The sequence below is a fragment of the Syngnathus scovelli genome, chromosome 3, assembly GCF_024217435.2.
Source record: "Syngnathus scovelli strain Florida chromosome 3, RoL_Ssco_1.2, whole genome shotgun sequence".
Classification (NCBI taxonomy): Eukaryota; Metazoa; Chordata; class Actinopteri; order Syngnathiformes; family Syngnathidae; genus Syngnathus; species Syngnathus scovelli.
Window position 1 is genome coordinate 19,221,307 of NC_090849.1, and position 25,400 is coordinate 19,246,706.

General features: G+C 40.7%; 1 protein-coding gene and 1 long non-coding RNA gene across 5 annotated transcripts in view; both read right to left on the bottom strand.

Annotated features, from left to right (window-relative positions):
- Positions 1-1,921: 1,921 nt before the first annotated feature.
- Positions 1,922-18,328, bottom strand: LOC125994325 (uncharacterized). Of its 3 annotated transcripts, XR_007490591.2 has the most exons (6): positions 16,142-18,328; positions 15,736-15,858; positions 15,209-15,294; positions 9,184-9,281; positions 4,614-9,057; positions 1,922-3,859 (listed from the first exon to the last, which is right to left on the bottom strand). It is a non-coding gene; the product is annotated as an uncharacterized lncRNA (long non-coding RNA). The 3 variants fall into 3 exon arrangements; XR_007490592.2 differs by having other exon boundaries at positions 1,922-4,898; positions 16,142-18,274; XR_007490590.2 differs by having other exon boundaries at positions 1,922-9,057; positions 16,142-18,273.
- Positions 18,329-20,187: 1,859 nt separating this feature from the next.
- efna5b (ephrin-A5b) overlaps positions 20,188-25,400 on the bottom strand; it is a 74,435-nt gene continuing 69,222 nt past the window's right edge. For both annotated transcript variants that reach the window (XM_049763604.2, XM_049763603.2), the window contains one exon: positions 20,188-24,202. In XM_049763604.2, coding sequence (XP_049619561.1) covers positions 24,075-24,202 — 128 coding nt within the window. In that variant the 3' untranslated portion in view covers positions 20,188-24,074. The remainder of the gene's footprint in view (positions 24,203-25,400) is intronic.

Genomic DNA, 25,400 nt, shown 5'->3' on the forward strand with positions numbered 1-25,400 from the left:
GTCCCTAATAAAGTGGCCTGTTATTAGGTACACTTGAAAATGGCGGTGTACCTAATGGAGTGTCTGTGTGATTCCCTCGTTAAGTGCACCTGCGTGAAAAGTTTTAGCTCCTTTTGAACGTGAAAGTGGCTAAAACTTTTCACGCAGGTGCGCTTAACGAGGGTCACTTGGAAAACATATTGGAACGCGGCCCCTCGAGGACTGGAGGTCAACACCCCTGGTTTAAGTGAAAGGTGAGGACTAGATATTGCCCTAATAAAGTGGCCTGTTATTAGGTACACTTGAAAATGGTGGTGTACCTAATGGAGTGTCCGTGTGATTCCCTCGTTAAGCGCAGGTGCGTGAAAACTTTTAGCTCCTTTTGAACGTGAAAGTGGCTAAAACTTTTCACGCAGGTGCGCTTAACGAGGGTCACTTAGAAAATATGTTGGAACGCAGCCGAGAGGACTAGAGCTTGACACCTGTGACCTTTGACCATGATATTTCCCTAATAAAGTGGCCTGTTATTAGGTACACTTGAAAATGGCGGTGTACCTAATGGAGTGTCTGTGTGATTCCCTCGTTAAGTGCACCTGCGTGAAAAGTTTTAGCTCCTTTTGAACGTGAAAGTGGCTAAAACTTTTCACGCAGGTGCGCTTAACGAGGGAATAACACGGACACTCCATTAGGTACACCGCCATTTTCAAGTGTACCTCATAACAGGCCACTTTATTAGGGAAATATCATGGTCAAAGGTGCAGTTTCCAATGCAGTGATGTCACAGATCAAACGGCCAATCAGACAGTGGGGGTGAGGGCGGGTGTGGCACTTCTCACTTTCATTTAAGCTTTGACCATGATTTTTCCCTAATGAAGTGGCCTGTTATTAGGTACACCTGAAAATGGGGGTGTACCTAATGGAGTGTCCTATACTATTGGATTTCACCCCGCCCCCTAGGTAGTGGGCGTGATCCATTGGTTTTCTCTCCTCCGACTTGGGGGCGGGGCCACCTTATGCATTTACACATAAATACTTGCATTTCTGAGATTCCAATTCTAAAATCACATTTGGGTATATGCTCACACCTGGGCTCGAACCAGGTTCATACCGCGCAAGAGCCTGTGTCACTAACCAGTCGGCTATTTCGACATGGAACCTTCACTCAAAAGATTTGTTCAAAAGAATCGTTCACTACACTTTCTTATTTATTTCTTTTTTTTTTTTTTTTTTTTTTTTACTCTATTAGGTACACCGCCATTTTCAGGTTCGTTCGCGAAGATTCACGAGTGACAGACAGCGTCCCTGCTGTGCCAGCCGACACACGTTCTGCCGACATTGATTTTGTATTTGTTGGATTGTAGTTGACGGTGTTACTATGCCGAATATGTGTTTGAATAAAAGGTTGAAAAAAAAAATCAGTTATGCCGACAATTGTTATTTTTGGGGACACCAACTCATATAACAACGCAAAACACATATTGTCATATACACCAATTAACCAAATGTCTGATTTTTATGTTTTAATTGGCGAATATAAAAACAAGAAATAAAACACCAGACAAGTTTTAACATAAATGTTTATTTAAAACAAAAATAATATAATAATAATTATAATAATAATATTAAAAGTAAATTTCAAACCAGCAATCCGATGTGAAATTTTTATGTTTTAATTGGCGAATATAAAAACAAGGAATAAAACACCAGACAAGTTTTAACATAAATGTTTATTTAAAACAAAAATAATATAATAATAATATTAAAAGTAAATTTCAAACCAGCAATCCAATGTGAAATTTTCATGTTTTAATTGGCGAATATAAAAACAAGGAATAAAACACCAGACAAGTTTTAACATAAATGTTTATTTAAAACAAAAAATAATATAATAATAATAATATTAAAAGTAAATTTCAAACCAGCAATCCAATGTGAAATTTTACATTTTACATTTTTAAAATTCACAAATATTATTTTAGCAAAAATGTTACAAACAACTCTCAGTGTGATGAAATGCAACCGTGCACCACTGCAAGATGCAACCTCAATATTAAACAAACAAACAAATATTTGCCTCTCTGACAGTGTCAATCAAAAGTGAGCCTGAATTCATAATATATTGAATATATCTAGGCATTTTTTTAAGATGCTTCTTAACCTCAATTATAGGACACACATAGTCCACACTCATATACACACACATGCTATCTGGTGAATAAACATCTGGCTTGTGTTACCTTGCGCTGTATGATTTACACTCTGCGGCAGGCAGAAGGTTGAAACTTTAGCCGCACGTAGCACAGTGCACCGTTCCAATCAGGCTCACCATCATCTGTTTATAGATCGCCTGGACCAGCTGGTGAAAACTTCCATTTGAACTCCACTCATTTCCTGGCCAAAGACCAAAGAGGCTTTTCCTATTTTTTATGTCTGGCGTGACAATGTATTTACCTGAGATGCTGTTTGGACGGACCACTTGCCTTGTGAAACTTTTATTTTGTTAAAGACAGACTTTTTTTTTTGCACCCCCACCACCATTACACAAATGCTATCAATTGCTCAATATTTATTCTCTGTGTAAACTAATTTAATTTCATATAAACCATTGACCTAAACTTGTTTTTTTATGTTGTCCAACGTGATATTATTTATTTTACAGCATTTCACACAACAGATGAAATTGCTTAAACTTGCACGTGCATTTACAAACAATCCAGCCGCAGAATTGTAACGCTTATAATCCTCATTAGCATTTAAATTCCCACACAGTCTTTTGTTGGACCAACAAATAGAAACCTTGTGTTGCGCTCCAAGGATTGAGTCTTATATTTCAAACAAGAGTTCCTATAATTGCTGTAATCTAGTGTGGCCACATTCAAGCAAGCAAATTGAAACATACAAAGTAATCCCTGATTAATTTCATCTTTTAAGTCGATTTGCAGTGTGCGCTAAAATAATAATTTTAGAATGGATCTGTAAACCGACCACATTCAAGTGGCAAGTTTGCAACATTGTGACGTTCTACTCTTTCTGTCATGCGTATGGCTGAACTTGACAGATGTGCAAGCACCATTCAAAGTGTAAATGAGCTGAATAGGAAAGTGCATTTTAGTGGGGGGGGGGGGGTATGAGAGGATGAGACAGAAGGAGAGAGAGAGAGAGGATGAGAAAGCAATGATGGTGTAAATCTCTCTGGGAGCATGTCGTCTCCTCCCTAATGGAAATGGAAAAATGCATTTTCATGATTCATGCTGGGCATTTCCACTTATAGTCTGCAAATCATTAGAGCACAAGATGTCATATTTCTGTGGCCTAAATGGCAACCCAAGTGTTCAAACGCTCGGAAAGTGGGGGAAAGAAAAGCTAGAGTGAAGACGAGTAGGATGAAGAAGATGGAGGGCAAAGACAGACGAGTGGTTTAAGACACAATGACCTCTGTCGCTCAAGACATCTTTTCAAACAACACGCATTTCCTCAGATAATTTATTAGCTCAATAATTTTACCAAAATATGAAGGACGCAAGTTTATGTTTTGAAATTTTAAGGTTAATAGTCACTCTCTGCCTCAATGCTGTATTTGCATATTTCATTAAAGCCCTCTGCTTCCATCCTACGACTTACTTCAAGCGACACCGTCCATGGGTCGCCAGCTCTTTGGGACAATTTAAATCATCATTAAATTGAGCCGTGATTGCTTTCGCCTAGTTTGGAGGACACAAAGGTCACAGTGCTAATATTTATGCTCATTCTAGCATATATAGGGACCATAAATCATATTTTCACCGCCGAGAACGAGTACTGAAGGAGTGCAAATGTGACCCATGGGACTTCCTGAGATCTGATTGGAGGATGACAACATCATCGCCCTGATTACTCTCATCTGCGGAAACAAGAATTAAGAAAGTTATGTGACACAAGAAAAATGTAGTGAACTACAAATATTTATAAATATTCACAAGATACAAGAAACTAGGCCATTACATGAGCATTATATCACCCGAGACTTAAGTTCAGTGATCTCCTCTGCCCCGACATTTTCTTTGCTTAGTGTATAACAAAAAAGAAAACTCTACACTTGTGCTGAATTTACTCAATTTTATTTTCTCAAGTGGAAGCCTAATAGTGCCAATAGTGTTGCTTATCAGGTTTATAGATTCTAAATGGTCACTTTTGCTTTCAAATATCTTCCAAATTGTTCCTACCAGCTATTTCCTCCTTTTTTATGCCAAGTGAGGGCTGGCATTCGGGAGGAAGTGGCAAGACTGTAGCGCCCTACATAAAGCACTGCGAGTCACGCAGGCCAATGACGTGCATAGAATTGGACGATGGATCTCATTTGGATACTTGAGAAGCAATAACCGGGAAAATTTCTAAAATTGTCAGCCGAATTTGAATTTTGGCATATGCCAAGCGTTCTGATCTGTCTTACCAACGGCTGTCAACAATAGTGTGCAAAGTCGCCCATTTGGATTACATCAGCGTAGCATCATCGTATTTTTTGTAGCTGTAATTAGTTGAGGGGTTATGGGAGCAGATGACGAGGGAGATTGTGGGGATGCAGGTATATGTGTGTACGTGCATTGTATGTTATCAACCGGAGAGCCTTTTACTTTGAGTAATATTGGATTATTTACATGTGTCTGCACACCGCTCTCCTCATCACAGATGGCACGACGACGGATGCCAGCGTGATGATTCTTCCAACCTCCGTGGAGAGCCAGAATGAATTTGGGCGCTCTTGGAAGAGCCGGATGACAGAATGAGGCACAAATTACACTTGTTAACGAAGGACAATGAGTGTGTGACTTGCAGCTGTCTAATCTCATCTCTCTCAAGCACGCAGTGAACATGGAGGAGGAGATCTGACGTTCGGAGCCAAGAACACACGTTCGTTCATGGGCCGTCATCTGTTTGGAGATCTGGAACGTCAGAGAGCACATAACGTTATTTATTGACTTGACTTGTGTTATACCTGAACAAAATGAAACTATTTTATATTATTATTATTATAAGCTATTTTATATGAAGTTTGTTGCCTTGAAATTTAGACCTTACCCAACTTGGAGATTCCCACAATTATCATATAAATCTAAAAATACTAATAATTTAAAACTCCCTGATGTTTACTTTTTTTGGCATTGTGAGAAACTGTACGATGAATGCACTATGGCCTCCAGAGCTTCATGGACCAATCGCAAGAGGCGTGGATTTGAGATATTAGACTTTTCAGCAGTGTGTGTTGCCAAAAGCAATGACTCGTGTTTTCTCTGAGCAAAGTTTACTATTATAGTGACCTCGCAGGATCAAGTTGAATTATCTTAACTTGAGGATGTGATTTATTTTCTCCTTCTCTCTCACGATTGTGCTAAGGCTCAGTCAGCGGCGTGTTATTTCCAAAGTCTTCTCGAAATATACGCTAAAACAGGTGGACTGGATGCTACAAATTGCCTTTCATTGTGTTGTGTCTGGCTCATTAGCCGCTCTAGCCAGTTTAGGAAACTACACGAAACCATTAGAACACCAGTCAACTCCATTTTCGGCCTCATTTGCAGCACTTATGAATGATGTGGCATTGAGACCTCACACATGTGGATTAATCGATTCATCAAACAATTGCAGTTAAAGGAAAACTGGGTCACCAACAAATCCAAAAGGTGCAAATGAAGAAAATAAACTGGAAAAGTCAGTCAGCTTGTCTCTCACTAATGAGCCTGTAACTTTCCTTTGGACTGCGTTAAGACATCCAAAGTTGACCTTGCAGCGCCCAGTCACAATTAATTACCGCAATGACTCAGCACGTGGGACAGCCAGCTTTGTCCTACAGCACACTGTGAACGCGAAAGCTCTGACATTTTGAGAAATCGCTGCAAAGAAGCAGACTGAGGTTTGCACCAACTGTCTTTCTTGGCCTGCAATGGCGGGGCCCTGTAATATTCAGCACATTTCCTACACAGCTAATATCTTCTGGACTGTGGCTGAGCCAGGACAAATACGCTCATTTCCAGGACCGGGACTTGGCTTGCGTCGGCGTCTCCTTGACAATTTATGGAAAAACAAGAGAATAGGAAGGAGGGGAAGTGTAAGAGTGATTTCTAGCGGCGCCGATAAATCATGGGACAGGCGACACTTTAAAAACTGTTCGCATCGTAATGGAGACTGCAAGGAATAAACAAATTACATTGTCAAAGTCAGGATCGGATAAAATATAGTTATCAAGCCACTTAGCTATTGAGTTACCGGATGACATTAAATCTTAAATTTATTACTGGTTTCCTCAAATCTCTGTCATGTCAAAGGAGCATCCCAATAATCTCCAAACTAGATTTATTGTCCTCTAGGATGTCTTGTGTTGTTGTGTTTATAATGGCATCATTTATTATTCTCAGGCTTTTTTTCTGATAACGTCCCTCATGTTACTGGAACCTTCTGTTGCTTTTCATGCCATTAGTCACAAAGGAAAGACTCCCTTGGTTCTCAAGAACATGTGGGGTCCCTCAAGGTTCCCTTCTCAGCCCATTGATTCTTGGTCATATAATATTGTATTTGACTGTGTTACTGTTTATAATCATAAATATATAACTGTTTGCACAAAAAAATACTAGTGCACTTGGGTAGAGAAGATGCATTTTCAGGGTATAGGTATAACTAAACAGATTCTTATACAGATAACCACAGATGTGAATGAAGGTGCTCCTGTATCACAGTATTTGTAAAGGTCAAATTGCATTTTTAAATTTTCCCACTAGGCTTTTGTTTGAGTGTACGTACACACATAAACAGATATGAGCAAGCACACGCACAAAATGAAAACACATGTCTCCCTTTCAGTGGTTCTCATAGAAAAAGTGTGTTGCTATTACTAGTCTACTGGATTGAACTCATTTCTGTTTCCCGACTCGCAGCCCACTTTGGCTTAGTGTCAAACTGCTGCGGTTGCATTCTTGCGGAAGATTCTGGATGCGATTTGAGTTATCCCAACATTTTATGTATATTTCCCCAAATCGACCGGTCAGTCAGAAAACACTTAGAGCGAACGCTTTGGGTTGTTTTTGGACATCCCACATGAAAAGGGCAAATATTTCAGTGATAAATATTGCAAGGTTGACGTGCCTGTCAGCGTGTAATAAACCATTTGGGCTGCTGAAATCTCACTTTGTGGATTCAAAGACGTCCATTGTCAGTAGGCCTGTCAGATTCCTCATTGTGTTTTGACACGAGAACACCGCTAGAGGAGACTAATCTCCAGGTCGAGATGGATTCGTTGAGAGCGCAGGATTCCCTACGGTCTGTTAGTAACGTTTTGGATTCTGTTCCCTTCTTTCTTACTCTTAGCCCGACCCTTTTCCTCTCTCAGGGACTGGACCACCTTGAACTGTTGGAAAGCAGCCCCCCTACGTACCGACAGCACCTCTTAGGAACGTGTCATTCGGCTCAGAATGAATATCTTTCACCCTTTCAAACTCGACGGAATGAATTCTGACTGCTGAATAGGAAGGAAAGACTTTGACAGGAAAAATATTTACACCTCGGCAGTCTTAGTAATAGAGACATCCAACAGGCTACCCGCTGTGTGGGGCTTTAAAAGTCTACCAGAATATTTTTGCCTGTAGGCTACGCTTTTTTTAAGGCCGTTGAATAATGAACTTTTTCATTCATTTGCTCCGAGGGGGAGGTAAACAACAGCACTGAGGAGCACTAATTGGACCAACAAGTGGGAATGTGGACTTTTGCACATTTTTACAATTCACAATAAATATAACTAGAGGTGACAATTTATTTTTAATGTGTGGAGTCACATTAATTGTGTAAGTATTTTTTGTGGCCCTACTACAATCTAGAATTAACGTAGATTTAAGTCCAACTTCTAAAATGTACGATGCTGAAGCAATATCTTTAAAAGTCAAGGCTACATTTCTTTTTACAAGATTTCAACTATGGATATGCATCTCCCCCTCTCTCAAATTTTATGGTTCTTTCCGTTGTACCCCTGAGGTGCACGTCGTCTCAGCCTCCATCCCCATTTCACTTTTTAACACTCCATGTCAGAAATGGGATATGTCACTTCCCTCTGTAAATCTGAGTGGAACGCTGGCTACCCCTGGAAACACATGTTTTACCTTTGCAGAGCTGATGAAGGTTATAGTCATTCACTCATCATAACATGTTGCCCCGTGACATTCAACCGCACAAGAATGCAATTTTGCATGCACAAAAGCACATTCGCACGCACGCACTCTGGCGCACAACAGCTTTCAACTCAGCAAGAGCAAAAATATGTGTGAGGGCAACAGGCTTCAGATGGCGCCCCGTGGAGAGACTGTGAAATGTTATTATTTAGTGCTTGGCCAGTCGTCTGTGACAACATGAAGGTCAGATGTGGGGCCTACTCGAAGCCCTGCTTAACCAGAACATTATTTCACATTAGACAATGTTGGAAAATAGGTTCAATGGAATTTAAGTCTTATAATTTACTTGGGATGGATAAAAGCGGCACCGCCATGACTTACTGCGGTTTGAGTAAGTTTATTTATGAGTAGATCCAGGCAAGAAAAACTCAAGGCAAAATCAAGACAGTAAATTATCTCATTTCATAACAACTTCATTTGCCTCGCACATACTGACCATTTTTGGTTAAATGACTTTGCTCAACTTGTGTGTGTGTGTACGTGTGGATTCAGGGTCACTTTTGCAACACTGAAAGCAATATGTTGGCTGTTTCATTTCCCTACAGCACAATTAATGATTTTTCCGCCACGAGTCAGGATTATACATCAGAGAGCAGACAACCTGTGATAACCACCTTATCTCGTACACACCGCCTTGTCAATAAACTCTATTGGCATATTTTCATTGATCAGATGAGGCCACAGTGTCCGGATAACAAGGACTGCAACGGACACTACGGATTTCAAGATGAGACAAACAAGGACCTGTGAGTCATAAAGGAGTGAGGCAAAAAAAGATCATTTTCCCCAAATGTGTTTGGGATTCTCATTAGCCAGTGATGTGTGTAGAACCTTCTGGTGAGTACAACTGCACCATCGCTGACTGCATGGCCCTGAGCACATGCCGAGTGTCCTAGAAAAGCCAGAAACGACAATCTCGTTCGGAACAGGGGATACTGTGGCCTCTTTCTACAAGTTCTTAAACAATCTCAAACAAACATTCAAACTTACATTCAAGGAGCAATCAAGAGGCTTTTACCTGATGTGCGAGGAAGCCTGGGTACCAGCAGGACATGGAAGCTCCGAATAGGAAGTTCCTGAGCTGAGATTCAAACCCAGAACATATCCACTGTGACTCTGCACACAAAAGAAAGTCATCACATGATACACAACCTTTGTCCTCCACACGTTATAGTTTTAAATGATATATACTGATTGGTGCACTGCTTGGAGTTCGATTTTGGCTCTGGTCTTCCTGTGTGGAGTTTGTATGTTTGCACTCTGGTTTCCTCTCAACATGCATGGTTGGCTAATGGACCACTCCAAATTCTCTGTAAGTGAGATTATGAGTGCGAACGGTTGTCTACATACTGAGGAGCCATTCGAACGGTTCAAGTGCATCAAATGAAAGCAGTACCGTATTTTATAGAAGACTATTTTTATTCTTTACATTTTGGTGAAGGGGGCTTTTTACAGTAACCCGGACAGCAGGCCGTGGCACTCTCATCGACTCCACATTACCTCCATGGCAACAGAGATGCGAGATATACAGTGAAAAGACAATACAAGTGGGGTATAATTGAGATCACTAGAAGGAAAAGTAGTATTCCCTGGATGGAGCGTATCATCTGAAGTAAAAGACTAGTTTGTGGTCTACAGAGAGAGCGAGTTCTCCCCCAAAGGAGCTTATTATCCACATATAGACACATCACTTTCCTTCGACAACATGGAGCACTGGCTACGGTACAGCGCACACACACACACAGATACACGTTTTCTGTGAAAGCAGGCTCACGACAGTTTTCAGCACTCTGCTAATCTAAGATGATGAAGTGTCAATGGCCCTCTGTTGTGTAAAATCTGTGCGCCCGTGCGTGCGTGTGTGTGCTTGTAGCCATTCTCAGTAGCTTTGTGGGATGTTTTTCATTTTGCACATTTACTGACAGGACTTCAAATGGACCTCAAACGACTTCCGTTGGAATGTCAGAGGCAAACTTTTATAGTCTCCTCCGGAAAGGATGTCGGACTATCAACCTCGACCACGACCTCTGTGGCCAAGCTGAGGGCCAAGCAGGTACTTTCCAAATTTTCTCAGTACATGGAAATGATTTTTCCACATGAATGTTTCCAAACGGCCCAACATAATTTTTACAGTCATTCACGATGCCCTCGGTTAGTGTTTCCTCTGAAAAATAATTGACGTCACATGGACTGTGATTTTCAGATTTCAGCTAACATTTCCCCTGCATGGGAAATGTGAGGTTACACATGCAACAGTTGGAAACGTTCAGTGTAAATAAAGATAATGAAGAGATTTATTCATAGATGTTCCCGACGGAAAAATACTATACAAAGTATCAAAATTAAAAGCACTTTTTTTTAGATAATCACATCCAGCCATGGAAACTTTGCTGCTAGTAACGATTGTGCAAGTGGAAGAATGTCAGTATCCTCTTAAAATCAAAAACCTTGTCAAAGTTATGATGTGACCGACTATTAAGGAGGGATGAATGCGATTTTCACCAAAGATGACCTACGTGTGCAAAATAATTTAAAATCCTTGAAGAGCAGCCTTAAATATTATCACGAAGCAGATTTTTGGGATTCTGAAATCAAGCCAGTTTAGTTTTTGTACAAAACTACACTTCCAAGTTAATTTCTTTAAGGACAAATTGTGGCCTGGAAGGGCACAATTTTTAAAACTAGGCTTTGATTTAATAACAACTGAAGAACCTGGTTCAAGCCCAATAGTTTAGTCATGAAGAATTTCTCTTTAAAGTTACGCTTGGAAAGTTTCTGAAGGTCAAAATATGGGAACAAATTCAATCTGTACAAACATACACAAGGATTAACGTGTGAACTGAAAACTCTCCACGATCAGATTTGTTCAGTCATCTCTGCACCCTGTTGCCTTCCAAGACAAAAAGATTCTATTTTAACGCCTCCATAAACTGGTGTAGAAAATACACGAACGGACAATTGATGCCTCACTATGCACTACACTTGATTAAGCAACTCACAAAGCATAGGGAGTGAGTGAAAGTACCCCAAAGACCTTCACCGCTTCCCTTTCTTGTGTTTTGAACGTCTCTGGTCTGCTTGGTTTAGTTTGGCCATCAGTCTCAATTAGGCAACTCTCTCCACTTGTTTCACTGGAAATGCAGCATAGTTAATTGGCACTAGCCCAAGACTACAGCCTTGCATTACACTTAAGTAGCACAAGATAGAAATAAATGAAGTGAAAAGCCCGTTATTGAAAGTAGGAGATTCAAATCTTCAAGGCTGTTGGGCCCATTATTACAATGAAAAAAAAAAAAGCACTTTATGTGACTTTCTGGACTAAACATGCAGTAATGGTGCACATAAAGCAAGAATTAAGAACTAGGGCTTGGGCTTGACTGTTTGTGATTATACCCCACGCAGTCAGATTAGCCATAACATGTGTTAAAACACTTCATTGAGGGTTGCCAAGGATGCCCTGCTTTCCATCATGTACAGTGATTTAAGCTTTTTTATGCCAACCTATAAAACAATCACATAAAGTCAGTCGGTTTAAAAGGCTGCTATGATTCGCTCCACGGAGGTCCTGAATATTGGAGTAAGGAACCGAAAGCTAGACAATGCGAACGATGATGTAAGTCAGATCAATGGGGTCTTGATGGAAAAAAATATCTTCGAGCACTTGAACATTCAGCCTTGTTACTTTATATATATATATATATATATATATATATATATATATATATATATATAATAGTGAACGCAAGTGAGTTCTTTCTTCATGTTGTAAATACATCAGCGGAACTTTCAAGGTAAAGGATTTATAGAAATAAAGTGACCCTGAATAACATTTATTCTTACTTTTGTCGCATTACAGATAAATAATATGGTAAATGTGTATTGCTTTCTGGGGGAGAAATAAGGGTGAGATCAATAGGACCATTAAAATGCAGGGAATGAGCATTATTTAGTGCAGGACATGAACATTAGTCAGCCACCCTTTGGGACACGAGCCAGATGATATCACGGCCACTCCAAGCGTCCGCTCGCCATTAGAAAGCGTCGGGAGATCATTTGTTGATTCCCATTTCTGTTTCTGCAAGATGAAGAGCTCTCATTTCCGACATCATTATTGCATTTTTGTTTACATTCTGTCAGAAGATCAAACTTGAGATAACAAAAAGCGTGCATGAACGGTGCTGTTAGCTCCAAACACAATAACTTTAGATTTTCTCTTTTTATGATTTTGTTTTTTCATAATTCATACTAACAAGTATGTCCAAGTACACGTTGTAAAAGGAGACTCAAATTGGAAGGCCCGAATTCCAAACCTCACACACACGCACGCACGCACGCACGCACGCACGCACGCACGCACGCACGCACACACACACACACAGTTTCTCTCTCCACCACATTCCAAGCGGGTCAGTGAATTTAATATTCAGCTTCTAGTGGCTCTGGTCTTCCATGTCCTTGACCTTGGTGCTACTGGCGGTCACCTCTTACTGGGGGGTCGGCCTGACTGGCATGTTTATAACTGCACAGGACACACACCATCATCCAGAAGAACAGTGGAATATGACTCATTTTAAATAATGACGTGATGACAACCAGTGCAGTGATTTCTTTTAAGCTGAATAAAATTTTAATGAAATAATGAATGTCTAGTTAATAAAGTTTCCACAATGTGACCAACACAATGTCAAGGTACCATTGTAACTTTAATTTATACACACAGTCTCAGAGAGTCAGAGCGAGCCCCAGTTCACCCGAGTTCAAGTGGAACGCCAGATAACTCTGATGCACTCGACTACTTCATCGTGATACCTTCTTTTATTAGATAGAAGGAGAGATCAGTCATTATCATCGTCCTCAATCTGGATGATGGCGATTATATTACCATGGCTACTGCAAATATATTTTTGTATCTGCAGTCACAAAGAAAGTTAGCGTAAGAAGTAATGTTGCAAGGGGTTGCATTTTGTGTATCGTTTTGCAGTTAGTCCTCATTATTTTAAAATAAACTCAGTTGTGCATAGCTAAATACTTTTTAGTTGTACTACTTTGAAGCTTGTGTTTAGTAAGCTTGTTATGTTAAATGCGGAATAAATTATGCATTAAAATGTGTTTTGGTGGCGCGGTGGGCACCGGTTAGCACGTCCGCCTCAGAGTTCCAAGATGCAAGGTTCGATTCTGGCTCTGTGTGGAGTTGGCATGTTCTTGCCATACCTGTGTGGGTTTCCTCTCACATTTCAAAAACATTTATGGTAGGCCGATTGACTGCTCTCCAAAATTTCCTTAGTGTGAGTTCGAATGGTTGTCACACCTCTAGTCTCGTTTTATCAGTACAGAGAGATTACGCCTTTATTTGTTTTCTCCTTTGGCATTGTTCACTAGTTTTGTTGTTCTTTTTAATGTTAAGTTGTAACTTGATTGATTTGACAAAAATTATAATTGATTTAGTCAAAAAGGTTGTGCAGCATTTGCACTGTAATGGCACCGTGACCCTTGTTGACTCATTGTGGTTATGCTTTACAACATCAATTGAATGTCATCCCTTGCGGTGCACAGCATGAACTCAACCACTTGTCAGGAAAGCATCTTTGAAAGCATTATTTTTCTGACACGTGTGTTTGGTTTTGTATCACAAGACTGTAAAATCTACGCCTTGGCTGAATGAGGCTTCGAAAACAATGTGCTCAGGGACAAATTTCCATCAGTGTTTTTCCCTTCGGAGTAAATGTGGCTAATTCAAGCCTAAAGTAATTGCCATCAAACGAATGAGCTAAAAAAGCAATAAGAGGGTTATTACAATGACATACCAGCACTAGATCAATGTGAAGTCTTTGCCCTGGAGGTTATCAATTACATTCTAATGATTTTGTCATCCTCTTACAACAATAACTTCCTCGCCGTATGCCTTTGCTTTGGTGAGCCTTGATTTATGCTTTTAATATTTTTGACGGCAAAAAATGGATGGACAATTGTGTCATTACCAAGATGATGGAAAGAAATATTGTTGCGATTCATTTTCCTTTTCTGCTTTAATTAGTTTACTTCTCCGTCTCATCCATCATTAGCTCTGAAAATGAAATGTAGAGTTGAGTGGAAGAAAGAGCAAGAGCTCTCTCTGTGTTTTACATTCCACTTCCAAGGAGAAATAAATGTTGGCTACATTATTCATGGGGTTTTCCATAACTTTAATCCGATTTCTCGCTGACAATATCTCACTTTACGAAGCCTGGCCATTTCTTTCATTTCTGCAAATGCATGGATGCATTAACAGAGTTGCCGCTGATAGTTTCATATTTCATTGTGTTGCGCTGTGTTTAATTGTAAATGATACAGATTATATCCGGGCATTTTTTTTAGTATCTGGTAGTGACGTCACTTCATGCCTAGACTGACAAAAAAAGTTGACTCAAAACATCGGAATTAGACGATCTTTGTGAGTGGTGCATATTTTGAGTTTGCAGATGGATCTTAAGTGTCTGACATCTTCAAAAGTTCAAACGAGGAGGCGGCGGGCCTTCCCCACAGTGATTTGATGAACAGATGACGATCCCTCAGTGTCTCTTCATAAAAGATGAGCTATAAGATCAGCAATTAAAATTAACGGACGACTCAGCTGACACCGAGAGGATATTTTCATCGGAGCTGTTATGCCTTGTCAAAACCTTCCAGAAATTTGAAACAAATCAATTCAGACATGATAGTGCACAGCAATTAGCTCCTGACACGATCCTAAAAATGATACAATTCAATTAACTGTGTCTTCTAATAGTGGATGTTTAAATTGGTGGATCCATGAAGAAGCAATTGCACTATTATTACTATTATTACAAATTCTGTCATAAAGATTACAATTAACCAAGTGGTTATTATTCCATGTCATTACTCTTCAAAGTGCTGGCAAAAGCTAATTGGTCTTAAAGGCGAACACATTTACTTTTATTCTCTTTGTGAGCTCATTCTTAAAGGAGATTCATCATTTGTTTTGTATTTATTGGATTGATATACATTTTAAAACATTTTGTGTTAGCTATAAAATGGAATATTACCTTTTGTATGACTGATGAGGACATGGACCTGGTGGTTAGCATTTCTGCTTCACAGTTCTGGGGTTTGAATGTTGGCTCCGGCCCACCTGTTTGGAAGTTTCAGAAAAATAATATAATTTATTAGATTGTTATGGTAAGTTTCAGATCAGACAAGGGATGCATTACAGATTCATGCAGTTCAGAGGAAAAAAAATAAAACGGACACGCACAGTCTCATCAGTATATGAATTAGGAGGTTGGGTTGTTTCACTTTTTTTTTTTCCTGGCTCTTTATTTGACTTGTGTTTTGGCTTCGTTTCTCAAGTGCAAATTAGCTGTCAGTTTCAACTAGGAAAAGCTCATTTGTGCATGTGTTGAATATTTCACGCAACACATCCACCGGCGTGTGAATAAATGTGTAAAAACATGCAGAGCGGCGACCAGCAAAACCTCGTAGCGGCTTTAGCACGTATGCTGGAGTGACTTTTGTTCCTTTTTTTTTTCATCAACATTCGAGGATAAAGCAATGATGATCCTTAGTCACCAACCTTCTTTCAGTGGCCGCCGTGAGTGTGATGTTCCTTCAAGCTGATATTTGTAGTGGCGTCACATTCTCCGGTAATCCTCCTCTGGATTGGCTGCAGCTCGTCATCGCTCAGCCCTGAAGGTCACTGTGTGAGGAGCATCAGTAAAACGCAGTGACCTGCAGCAAAATCACCTCAGACCCGAACAAGCCTCTGTCTGTGTTTGCATATCGATTAAAACGAACCATCAACACGGCTAATTAAGAAAACACTTATATTAACTGCTATTCTCAGTGTGAGCAAAAGGGCCCCCTCTAGTGGTATATGAAGCAATCAAAGATGCCCGAGTATGGTTCAGTTGTTTTTAACTTTAATTTTAATGTTGGTAAAGATGATGGTTGGATAAGAAATATTAGAAGTAGTGACCTACTTTATTCTTTGTCCATTTAGGATCCAAACTTTGAGATTCTCAGTCTGTGAATAAACACCAATTTTCCATAGCGCTTGTCTTTATTGGGGTCACAAGTGAGCTCCAGTCTTCCCTGGTCCACTTTGAGCAAGTGGCTGTGCGCTATAGACAAACAAAATTTCACACGTACATTCACACCTATGGACAATTTAGAGTCTTCAAGGAACCTAACATGCTTTGGGGATAAAAGAGGAAGCCGGAGAAAAAAAGATGTAAGCAGAAACTTTTTTTAGTCACAGAGATGTCATGTTGCCAACGTAATATAAAGCTTCCATTTTGGTCCTGCTAAATTCTTGTCATTTTTTTTTTCTTTCCATCGCCGTCCCCTCACTTCCTCCCACCACCAGGATGTCTCTTCTGCTGACATGCGACACGCCAAATAAATCATACATCCTGACCTTGAATCCCATCCTGACGAGTGTGAGCGAGCCTGTAAAATATATTCCGCTTATCGCTTATTTCTGGCTCACCAACTCGCAATAAATACGAGGTTGACAAAGTTGATATGGCCTGGAGGCCTCCCCCCACCCCACCCCCTCTGGCCCATCCCGACGCAAATATCTATTCATAAAGAGGCGCGCCATAATTGTGTGATTTATGACCTTTTCACACCACTGGAGCGATTAAGTGAAGACGTCATTCGGAGCTGTCAATCACAGCGCTTGGAAACAAAACAGCACGGGGCTTTAAAAAGACTTGAGAACGACGCCTTCAAAGAAAAACCTTGACGTGTCCTTTCGGGAATGGCGTCGGGTGTAACGATGCACCTGACTGAAAGGCCACCGCCAGCGTTGATGTGCTTCTTCGTTAAGATTGTAACTGAAGACAACACAGGAAAATAACAACACAAAGCTCACACTGCACAAAATGAATTCTAAGTTTAAGACAAGTTAATTGCATCAATTATATTCCCAGCACGATCATTTTCTTTCATGATAAGAATGGAATTGTTAAATTATTTCCTCTATGCAAAATCATCTTTTTGTTACATGAACAGATATAATCAACTGCAAGATGAGTCCCTCTATTATTAACAGTTGGCTGTCGCAATAATGAATTCTTCTTCAAAAGTGATCATTCATTAGTTTTTTTATGAACAGCGTTCCTCGATGCCTCCCCAATTTGCCAGTGGTCTTTTTCCGTATTTGTTATCAAACAGAGCGGCCTCACAGGTTGCCATGCCAAAATTTGACATTGCATCGGGTTTCTTCCAGGAAGCAGAAGGCAAGTGACTTTTGCTGACTTGAACGACAAAAGATGAGGATAAACTTGCGGTTGCCCCCACCCCTTATTTTTTTTCAATTTCCTTAAAAAACACCAAACAAATGAATTCAACTTCACCTGTGGGTGGGGAAGATAAATCAAGTGGATATCAGAAATAGATGTACAGAGAAGATCAAAAGTTGACTAATGACGTAGTAGCCACTTCAAAATGAAAGACTGTGAACTAAAAAAATGGCAAACCATCATTGGGTTTGTGGAAGGAATGTAGTATTTTTTTTTCTTCGGTTGTCTGGGAAATTTAGCAAAACATTATGGCTAGCCTTCTTGCTAATTTCAGATCTATAGCTCACTATCCATTTCACTGGCAAAAGAGCACGTCTGTGACATTACTCCCAGCAACAGAAAACTCAATAGCTCAGCTAGTCTTTCTATGTTCATGTAGCTACTATGTCTGAATTATCACCAACTTCCTATCTTTTTTTTTTTGTCAGTTTTCCTGTTGAAAGCTGAGAAAACCCACCAAAACTTTGATATAGTGTGGGATACCTCTTGACATCAAACGATCATTCGCAGTCAAAGTAATGATTGGGTGCAAGGCGCTTGTCTTTATTGGCGTCTCTGTGGAGACACACCTGCATCTCGACAGCTCCCAGCAGGAAGAACAACTTGATGCTAATTGGCATAATCATGTGGAGTGTCTTCATGTATAAAGTGTCGCTTCGGAGCCTCCGAAAGGGCGCCGCTTTTTCGGAAAGAGATTGGAGAGGTTGGCTTCCTGTGCCATTTGGGGAATTAAAAAAAAAAGAAGTTAGTATGTTTCAATCCTAGCTGGGAGAAGAAGCACTTGTACCCTCTTTTTATTTTAATCAACCCATCCCTCAACTCCCCAAAAGAAGATTAGCATGAAGTCAAATTGCATGAAATCATCAAGAAAAGTCTGGGGTCCATAAGTGCAGATGGCATCGGGGTGGGGGGGGGGGGGGGGGGGCATGTCCCCCGCAGTTTCATTAGGACCATGATGTGTCCCCCCAGGTAAACCGACAAAAAAAAAAAAACGGTAAAACAGAGGACTTCTGCTCCTCTTTCATCGCAGCGAGCATCGAGCCTGCACAGCGTATGCTGTGCTGCAGCTGCTGATGTGATTACGTTCCACCAAAAAATGGTTGGGGGTTAGGATTAGGAATAAGAGTTAGTTGTTAGGGTTAGGTGTCAGTGTAAGGTATTAGGGTTTAGGGTTACAATGAGTGGTTAGGGTTGGATTTAGAGTTTGGAGCTATAGCTAGGGGTAATGGGTACGGTTAGGGCTAGTGTTAGGGTTAAGGTTAGGAGGAGGGTTTAGGGGTTAGGGATAAGGTTAGGAGTGGGTTTAGGGGTTAGGGTTTAGGTTAGGGGTTGGGGTTAATTTTAGAGTGGCGGTCAGGGGATAGGGTTTAGGGTTAGTCAAGGGTTTAGGGTTAGGATTGGGGGTTAGGGTTTAGGATTAGGGGTTAGGGGCGAGGGTTAGTCAAGTCAAGGGTTTAGGGTTAGGATTGGGGGTCAGGGTTTAGGATTAGGAGTTAGGGGCTAGGGTTAAGGTTGGGGGTTAGTTTAAGGGTTCAGGGTTAGGAATGATATAAAAGATGGTAGCTCTATTTTAATGGTGCGACAACCATAACTGATTCTTTTCCTAAATCGTACCTGTTTGCAGGAACCAAACCTGAGCAGGGAGACCCCAATGGATTTACAGTCTTTGAACTTGTAACCTGTAACATCTCAAAGGGTTACTATTCTAGCTTTATAAACACTTGACCACAAGAACATATATGTATATAAACTAAAATAAACAATTGGTTCTTCAAGGGGTCTTCTCCCCCCTCCACACACACACTTCGCTCATTTCGGTCCTGTGGGCTCACTGGCTTTCAGTCTAATTAGCCGAGATAATGGAGGGTGACGCTAAATGGTGCTGGTGGGGACCAGCAGAAGGTTATTAGGTGTCCTCATTAGTGGCCAAGCAATGTGAAAGGCGCTTTAAAGTCTTATTCTGATCCTGATGGATGGACGGTGGTCCCCTGAAGTCTGTCTTAGGAGATCTGCGAGTCTGCACTGTGGAGTATGTGGCACATGATGGAGTGTCACAAGAGTTTGCTCATTCTGTCTATTAGCTCGAATCTTTGCTGATGAGCATTTGATTCGATTTAATAGTGTGACAAACACCAACACATGCTCACAATCACCAATACGTGACGTTTTTATATGCTGAATAACAAGTAGGGCATCAACAACTATACCCCAGGATGTTTGCGTTTCCACTACTGTCATCTATCATTCATGGAGCAGGCGTCACTTAGTTGTTTCTGGGCAGGGTTTGTGTTGCACAAGCATAACCAACAAAATGTTATAATTGTTCTGTGCTAGGCTGAATGATGCAGAGGGGGGTTGACCCTGAATGGAATATAAAATACAAATTAATTCATCTTCCGAACCAGCAAGGTGTCAATTCAAGGCCTCGGGGCTATATCTGGCCTGCGAAATCATTCCATGTGGTCTGCAAAGGCAAATCATATGTATCGACTTTCTTTTGTCTTCACTTTTAATAACACTGAGGTATGAGGCATGCACAATTTGTTACAAATACAAAATACATTGAAAAAAATAGCTAAACCATTATTTACAAAACTAGTCAATCAATTTGTTGTGTACGAGGTGGTCATACATTAATACGGGTTAACAGTCATAATGGCCCTCCAGGGGACACCATAACTGAATATGGATTTCCGGCAATAGTGAATAAAACGGCAGGCTTGTCATATTTTTCAGTTTTATTGTATTACTCATAGATGCTCAGACACGTGTATATACAAATACAGATCATTTTTGTTGGCTTTTTCTCTATTTATATACTGGAAAAGAGCAGGTTTGGAAATATCTTGCTCCACTGATGACAAAGTGAGCACAGGGTACAAAGAGGAAGGACAGCGCGTGATGCGATGGACGCGACACAATCACGAGAAGACAAACATGAACGAGGGCCACACAACCTGGATCCATGGTCTATGCCTTAACCTCCATTGTTTGGAGATGAGGGGGATGCACTAGTTCTTCCATGGTACTCAGGAGCGACATCTAGGCCTACACAAGATCGAGGCGGAGGGTTGTTAAAAAGTGGGGAGAGGAGAGGCGATGGGCCCCTGTTTTGTTGACGTGTCAAAGCACAATGGTGGAGAGCGTCTAAGGCATGGGAAACACTCTCGGCTGCCAAAAAGAGGCTCGTCGCTTCCCATTCACGGCAACAGCACCACATGAGAAACACATACCAAACGCAAAGGGCTTGTACATATTTTTGTCCAACTGAGAAACCTTCACATGGATGCGCTCCTCCAAGGAGATGGGCAGCAAGTCCATGGGATGACGTCATCAGAAAGTCTTTTGCAAGAAAATATATATATAAAAAAAAAAAAAAAAAAAAAAGACAACATGGCCAAGCCCCACTGCAAGTACACAACAATGTCTGGTGTTTTTTGTACAGCACTTTTGTTATCTTGTCACTACAAGGCTTTATGACATCACTCGGATCGTAGATGCAAAGTAAAATGCACGACGTGAATGTGAGCTGAAAATCTAACACACCATAAAGCAAACAAGCAAAAAAAAAAAAAATCCCAAACTTTTAAAAACTATTTTTTTTTCTTACGTCATTAAGTTCATGCGCATGCCACATCATGAAATCGGCAAGTTCCTTCCAGATTCCATCCAGTTCTTTCTCATGCTTTCCCAAACTGAAGGCAACAAAAAAAGGGTCCAAGTTAAGTCCTTAAAATCCTCGCGTGAAGAGATGGCAAAGGTTATCTTCTGCCCACTGGAGTGCGTACCAACTTTTAACGTATTAGCTCGGAGCTTCATTAGGCATTGAGGATCTCAGCGTACAATGCATTGTTTGAAAGCACTCAGCAAAACCCAGCAATATTACCATATTCTTTTTTTGTTGTTTTTTTTTTAGAAAAGACATAAGAACCAAATTAATACTTTAATATCAAACACTATTTACAACAAGGAGTCTTCCCTAATAATAATAATAATAATAGTTTTATCATCATCATAACAGTAATTATACAGTTTTAACAATGATTTTTTTTTTTTTTTAACTTTAGTCATCCAGAAGGTACAAAACAGATGCTATAACCTACCACTACATGTTTGATGGTTGACTACCTCAGGATACACAGTATCCAGTTTTTAAGTTGATCCTCATTTCCAAGGTTAGGCCGTGGTATACAATAAAATAGGATGATAGCAAACTTAAAAAAAAAAAAAAGACAGGCAGTAATATTGGTAATCACAAAAGAGGGTCAACTTGAAGCTGGTTTTTCTGATAGAACGGAAAATGTCCATTGTGACATTGATACCTCATTCAATGGCCTGAAGTCAAGCAACAGCTGAGTAGCTAGTGTACATTTTTAGCATAGCTAATAAAAAAAGGCTTTGATAGGCTACAAAGGCAGAGACACATTTGAAAAGTAGAAATAAGCAACATTTGAAAAGTAGAAATAAGCAAACATGAAACAGTGTTTGAAGGCGCATGAGGGCCACAGTGAAAAGAAAGCAAATAAAAGTTGTAACATGTCAAACGACAAGAATCAAGTCTTTATTTTGTACTGTAAAAACAAATTATGTGGGGGGAAAAATCGATTAATTGGGGCATTAGTTGACCTTTTTTACGATTTTTTTACGTTTGTTATTTGCTTTGAAAATTATGACTTGATTCTCCTCATGTACATTTTTCAGTGTGGCCTTAACACGTTCCAATTTTGAAGAATGAATGATTCCAAACTGCATTTTCCAAAAAGTTTCATGATTTTTTATTCATTTATTTACTTCACACCAGGCACCCTTAACAATGATATTACCTTCAGCTACCCCACGTCTCGGAACCCCTCCTGCGGGATTCCATTTCCGTCACTCACCACTTCCCTCAAACAGCAAGGTCACCGATGCCTTATAACCCTGCCGCCCCAAATGAAATCTACACCCCTTCTCCCGAGACCCCCCTTCCTTCAAGCCCTCTACCGTCTATTTTTAATACCAGGAATAACTCCCCTTTGCGGCAACATGGGGTTCGCATGCCTATCATTTTGAACCTCATTAGAGTCACTTAAACCAGCAACACGAGGAGCTGACATTGGGCATCTACTTTTCTGTGTTTTCTGGGGGCTTATTTGGCACTTTTTGGAGTTTTCCCAATCTTTGAGAAAAAGACAGCAGGAGCGATTGTGACGGAATGAAGCTGAACGTTATTAAACACAGTGACCGTATCCTTGATTATAAGTGCTATCTTTATAAAGCCAAAAGGACAGAACTGCTGTGCTTTGCATTGAATTAAGCAGAGCAATGAATCTGTGCCGTGTACCTGCAGCTAGCCTCTTTTAGAATCCACGGACTAATATCTGACCCATTACCACTGGTGAGGTGAAAGGGTCCTTTAAGCTTCTAACAATTTTCAATCTTTGGATTTGGATTATGGATGCGAGCACATAGCGTAAGTGGATGGAGCCAAGAGAACAGTTCTTTGTCCAGCTCAGTAAACACAAAATGAGTGTGACTGCTGCCGTGAAATTGCAAGTCCTAAAAGACATCGATCCTCCATCTCGTAGCGGCCCGCAAAGCGCCTGCTGGGAGTCTAGGTTTCTCTGTTTTGTTATACGCAGCAAACCACGAGACTTTGGGTTTGGATTTCTTGAATAATCGACAGCTAAGAATTGGATCCAATGTGTGGAATTGATTGTTGATTAATGATGTCTTTTTGTCACAATTGAGGTGGTTCTATGAATAATATTCCTCTGCCCAACACAACCCTGTTGTGGAAATTGGAGCTCAGAATATGCTGAAAGTAAATTGCATTAAAAATAATACGATTAATTCATCGTTAATTTTCCCCCATTGTCAATTATGGGGAATTTCGTCAAATACCCATCCTCGGTCATGTATATACAGTAGCTTATCCTCCTCTGACACAGTCGGGTGTTACTATTAAATTAGGAAACAACTGGACATCATTAGGTTAAGGTGCAGGCTGTGTACAATTTTTTTTTTCCAGTGCTCGGGCTCCCAAACTGCTAGTCCGTTTTCTTCACTGCCATCGTTTTGACCCGCTGGGTCAAACGTCAGACTTTATGCACTGAGCAGAACACGAAGCCAACACAACGGAGAAAGATACCTACACACTTATGTACAGTCCTTCCTAAGAGTCTACTGTCTTCACTTTCCTACTCTGTAAACGATGCTACTGAACACAACATGGTAAGAACAACAAAACACTGAAGAGATTTGTTGAGCATGTGTGTGTTTGTGTGTGTGTGTACTGCATTTGTGTGTGCTGAAATGGTTAAAAACAATGTAAAGCGCTGTTACAGGAAAGTAAGAATCACTAAGTGTCAGAAAAAAAATAGATTTGGCATCTTAGGCTTGCGAGGGGGGTTGTCTCTCCCGCTTTTTTCCCCACTCACAAACGGCGAGACACTTAAAACTTTGTCTGGGGAAAAACAAAAATCGAGGGATTCCTTGCGAAGCCTGCTGGGATGCCCCAATCAAGCAAAACAAGCTCCACCCTCAAATCCCGCCCCTTTTCCCTGCAACCATGGGCAGATTCAGGCCACGCTGGGTGTAAATTGCCCCTCCGGGACAGGTGGGGGCGCTATAAGATGAAGAGCGCCGCCAGGCTGAGCAGCAGTGAAGCCACGAGTCGACTGAAGGGGGGCGGGTGCGGTGCAGCGTTTGTCTCCTCGCTCCGGGAGGGCTCGGCGGGTTCATGGCTCGTGTCGTCTAAACAATGGGGGGGAAAGAATGCCACTTTACACGCTAATATTAAAACTCTTTTGACTCCACATCAAATCCTTCCATTGTTTGTCATATGAAGTGGGAGTGTAAAAATAATAGAGCCACATAAGGATTATTGACTCATGTTAACTTTATTAGACACTATTAGTGGATTCTGAGTTGCCATATGAACTTGGGTTGCTATGTCATACAAATACAGTGGTACCTTGATTTGTCAATTTGATTCATTGTGGCACCAAGCTTTAGTCAATTTGGCCAACGTCAAAAAAATTGGGTCGTTTCGTATCAAACAACTCCAAAAATGGAGAGTTGGGTCAAATTGACCTAAAATTGTTGGTAAGTCTATTTTTGATCTAGATTGTTTTTTATTTATTCTTTTAGCTGTGTATACGGGGGTCCGTGTTCCCCAATATACACCACAGGTCCAGGATAGCGCGAAGAAATAAACTGACCACGTCAAGTGTAGGTGTAACTCTAGTTTTCATTTGTTGAATGGGCGTGGCCTAATTAGTGAAATCAAAAGCTGTTGGTAAGCGAACAAATGTGAATTGTGGCTAACAGCAGCTCCTTGTGAGTGTTCTCTATTTACATTTCTGGTTTTGACTGTTTTGATCGAGTAAACAGAATACATTTTACCGGCCACTTGTGAGGGCATTACAAACCCTTTTTTTTTTTTATCTTCACTCGCATTGGAAGGTCGCATTTAACCCCAATTTTGGCTCCCAACTTCTTGAAAGAAAACAAAAATCAACCGAGCGTCGATTTGTAACGTATGAAACATGAAAGGCCGTGTGAGTCAAAGTACCACTGTAGAGCGTTATTCTCCGACGTGAGCATTTTCTATGAGCAGTAAAGGAGCAGGACCATGCAAAGGGGCAAAGCAGACATCACAAAGCTGGTATCAGGCAGTGCGCAGCTTATGTTTTGAAGCAAGCATCGCAGACAACTGAGGCATGCAAAGTGGAGACAGTACTGTAGAAGCAGGCACGGCAGTGTGGTGGGCAAGGGGCCAGGCGCAAAGAGCGGAAGGTAGGGCATCAATGTCAAAGGCCTTTGCACGTCCGCACGTTGTCTTCACATGTCAATGTGCAATGCAATTCTAAACCAATGTCAGAATATCCTGTTGTGACGACTGCGCCATATGTGTCCCGGCAACAAAATGCAAGCTCATGAGTACGGAAAT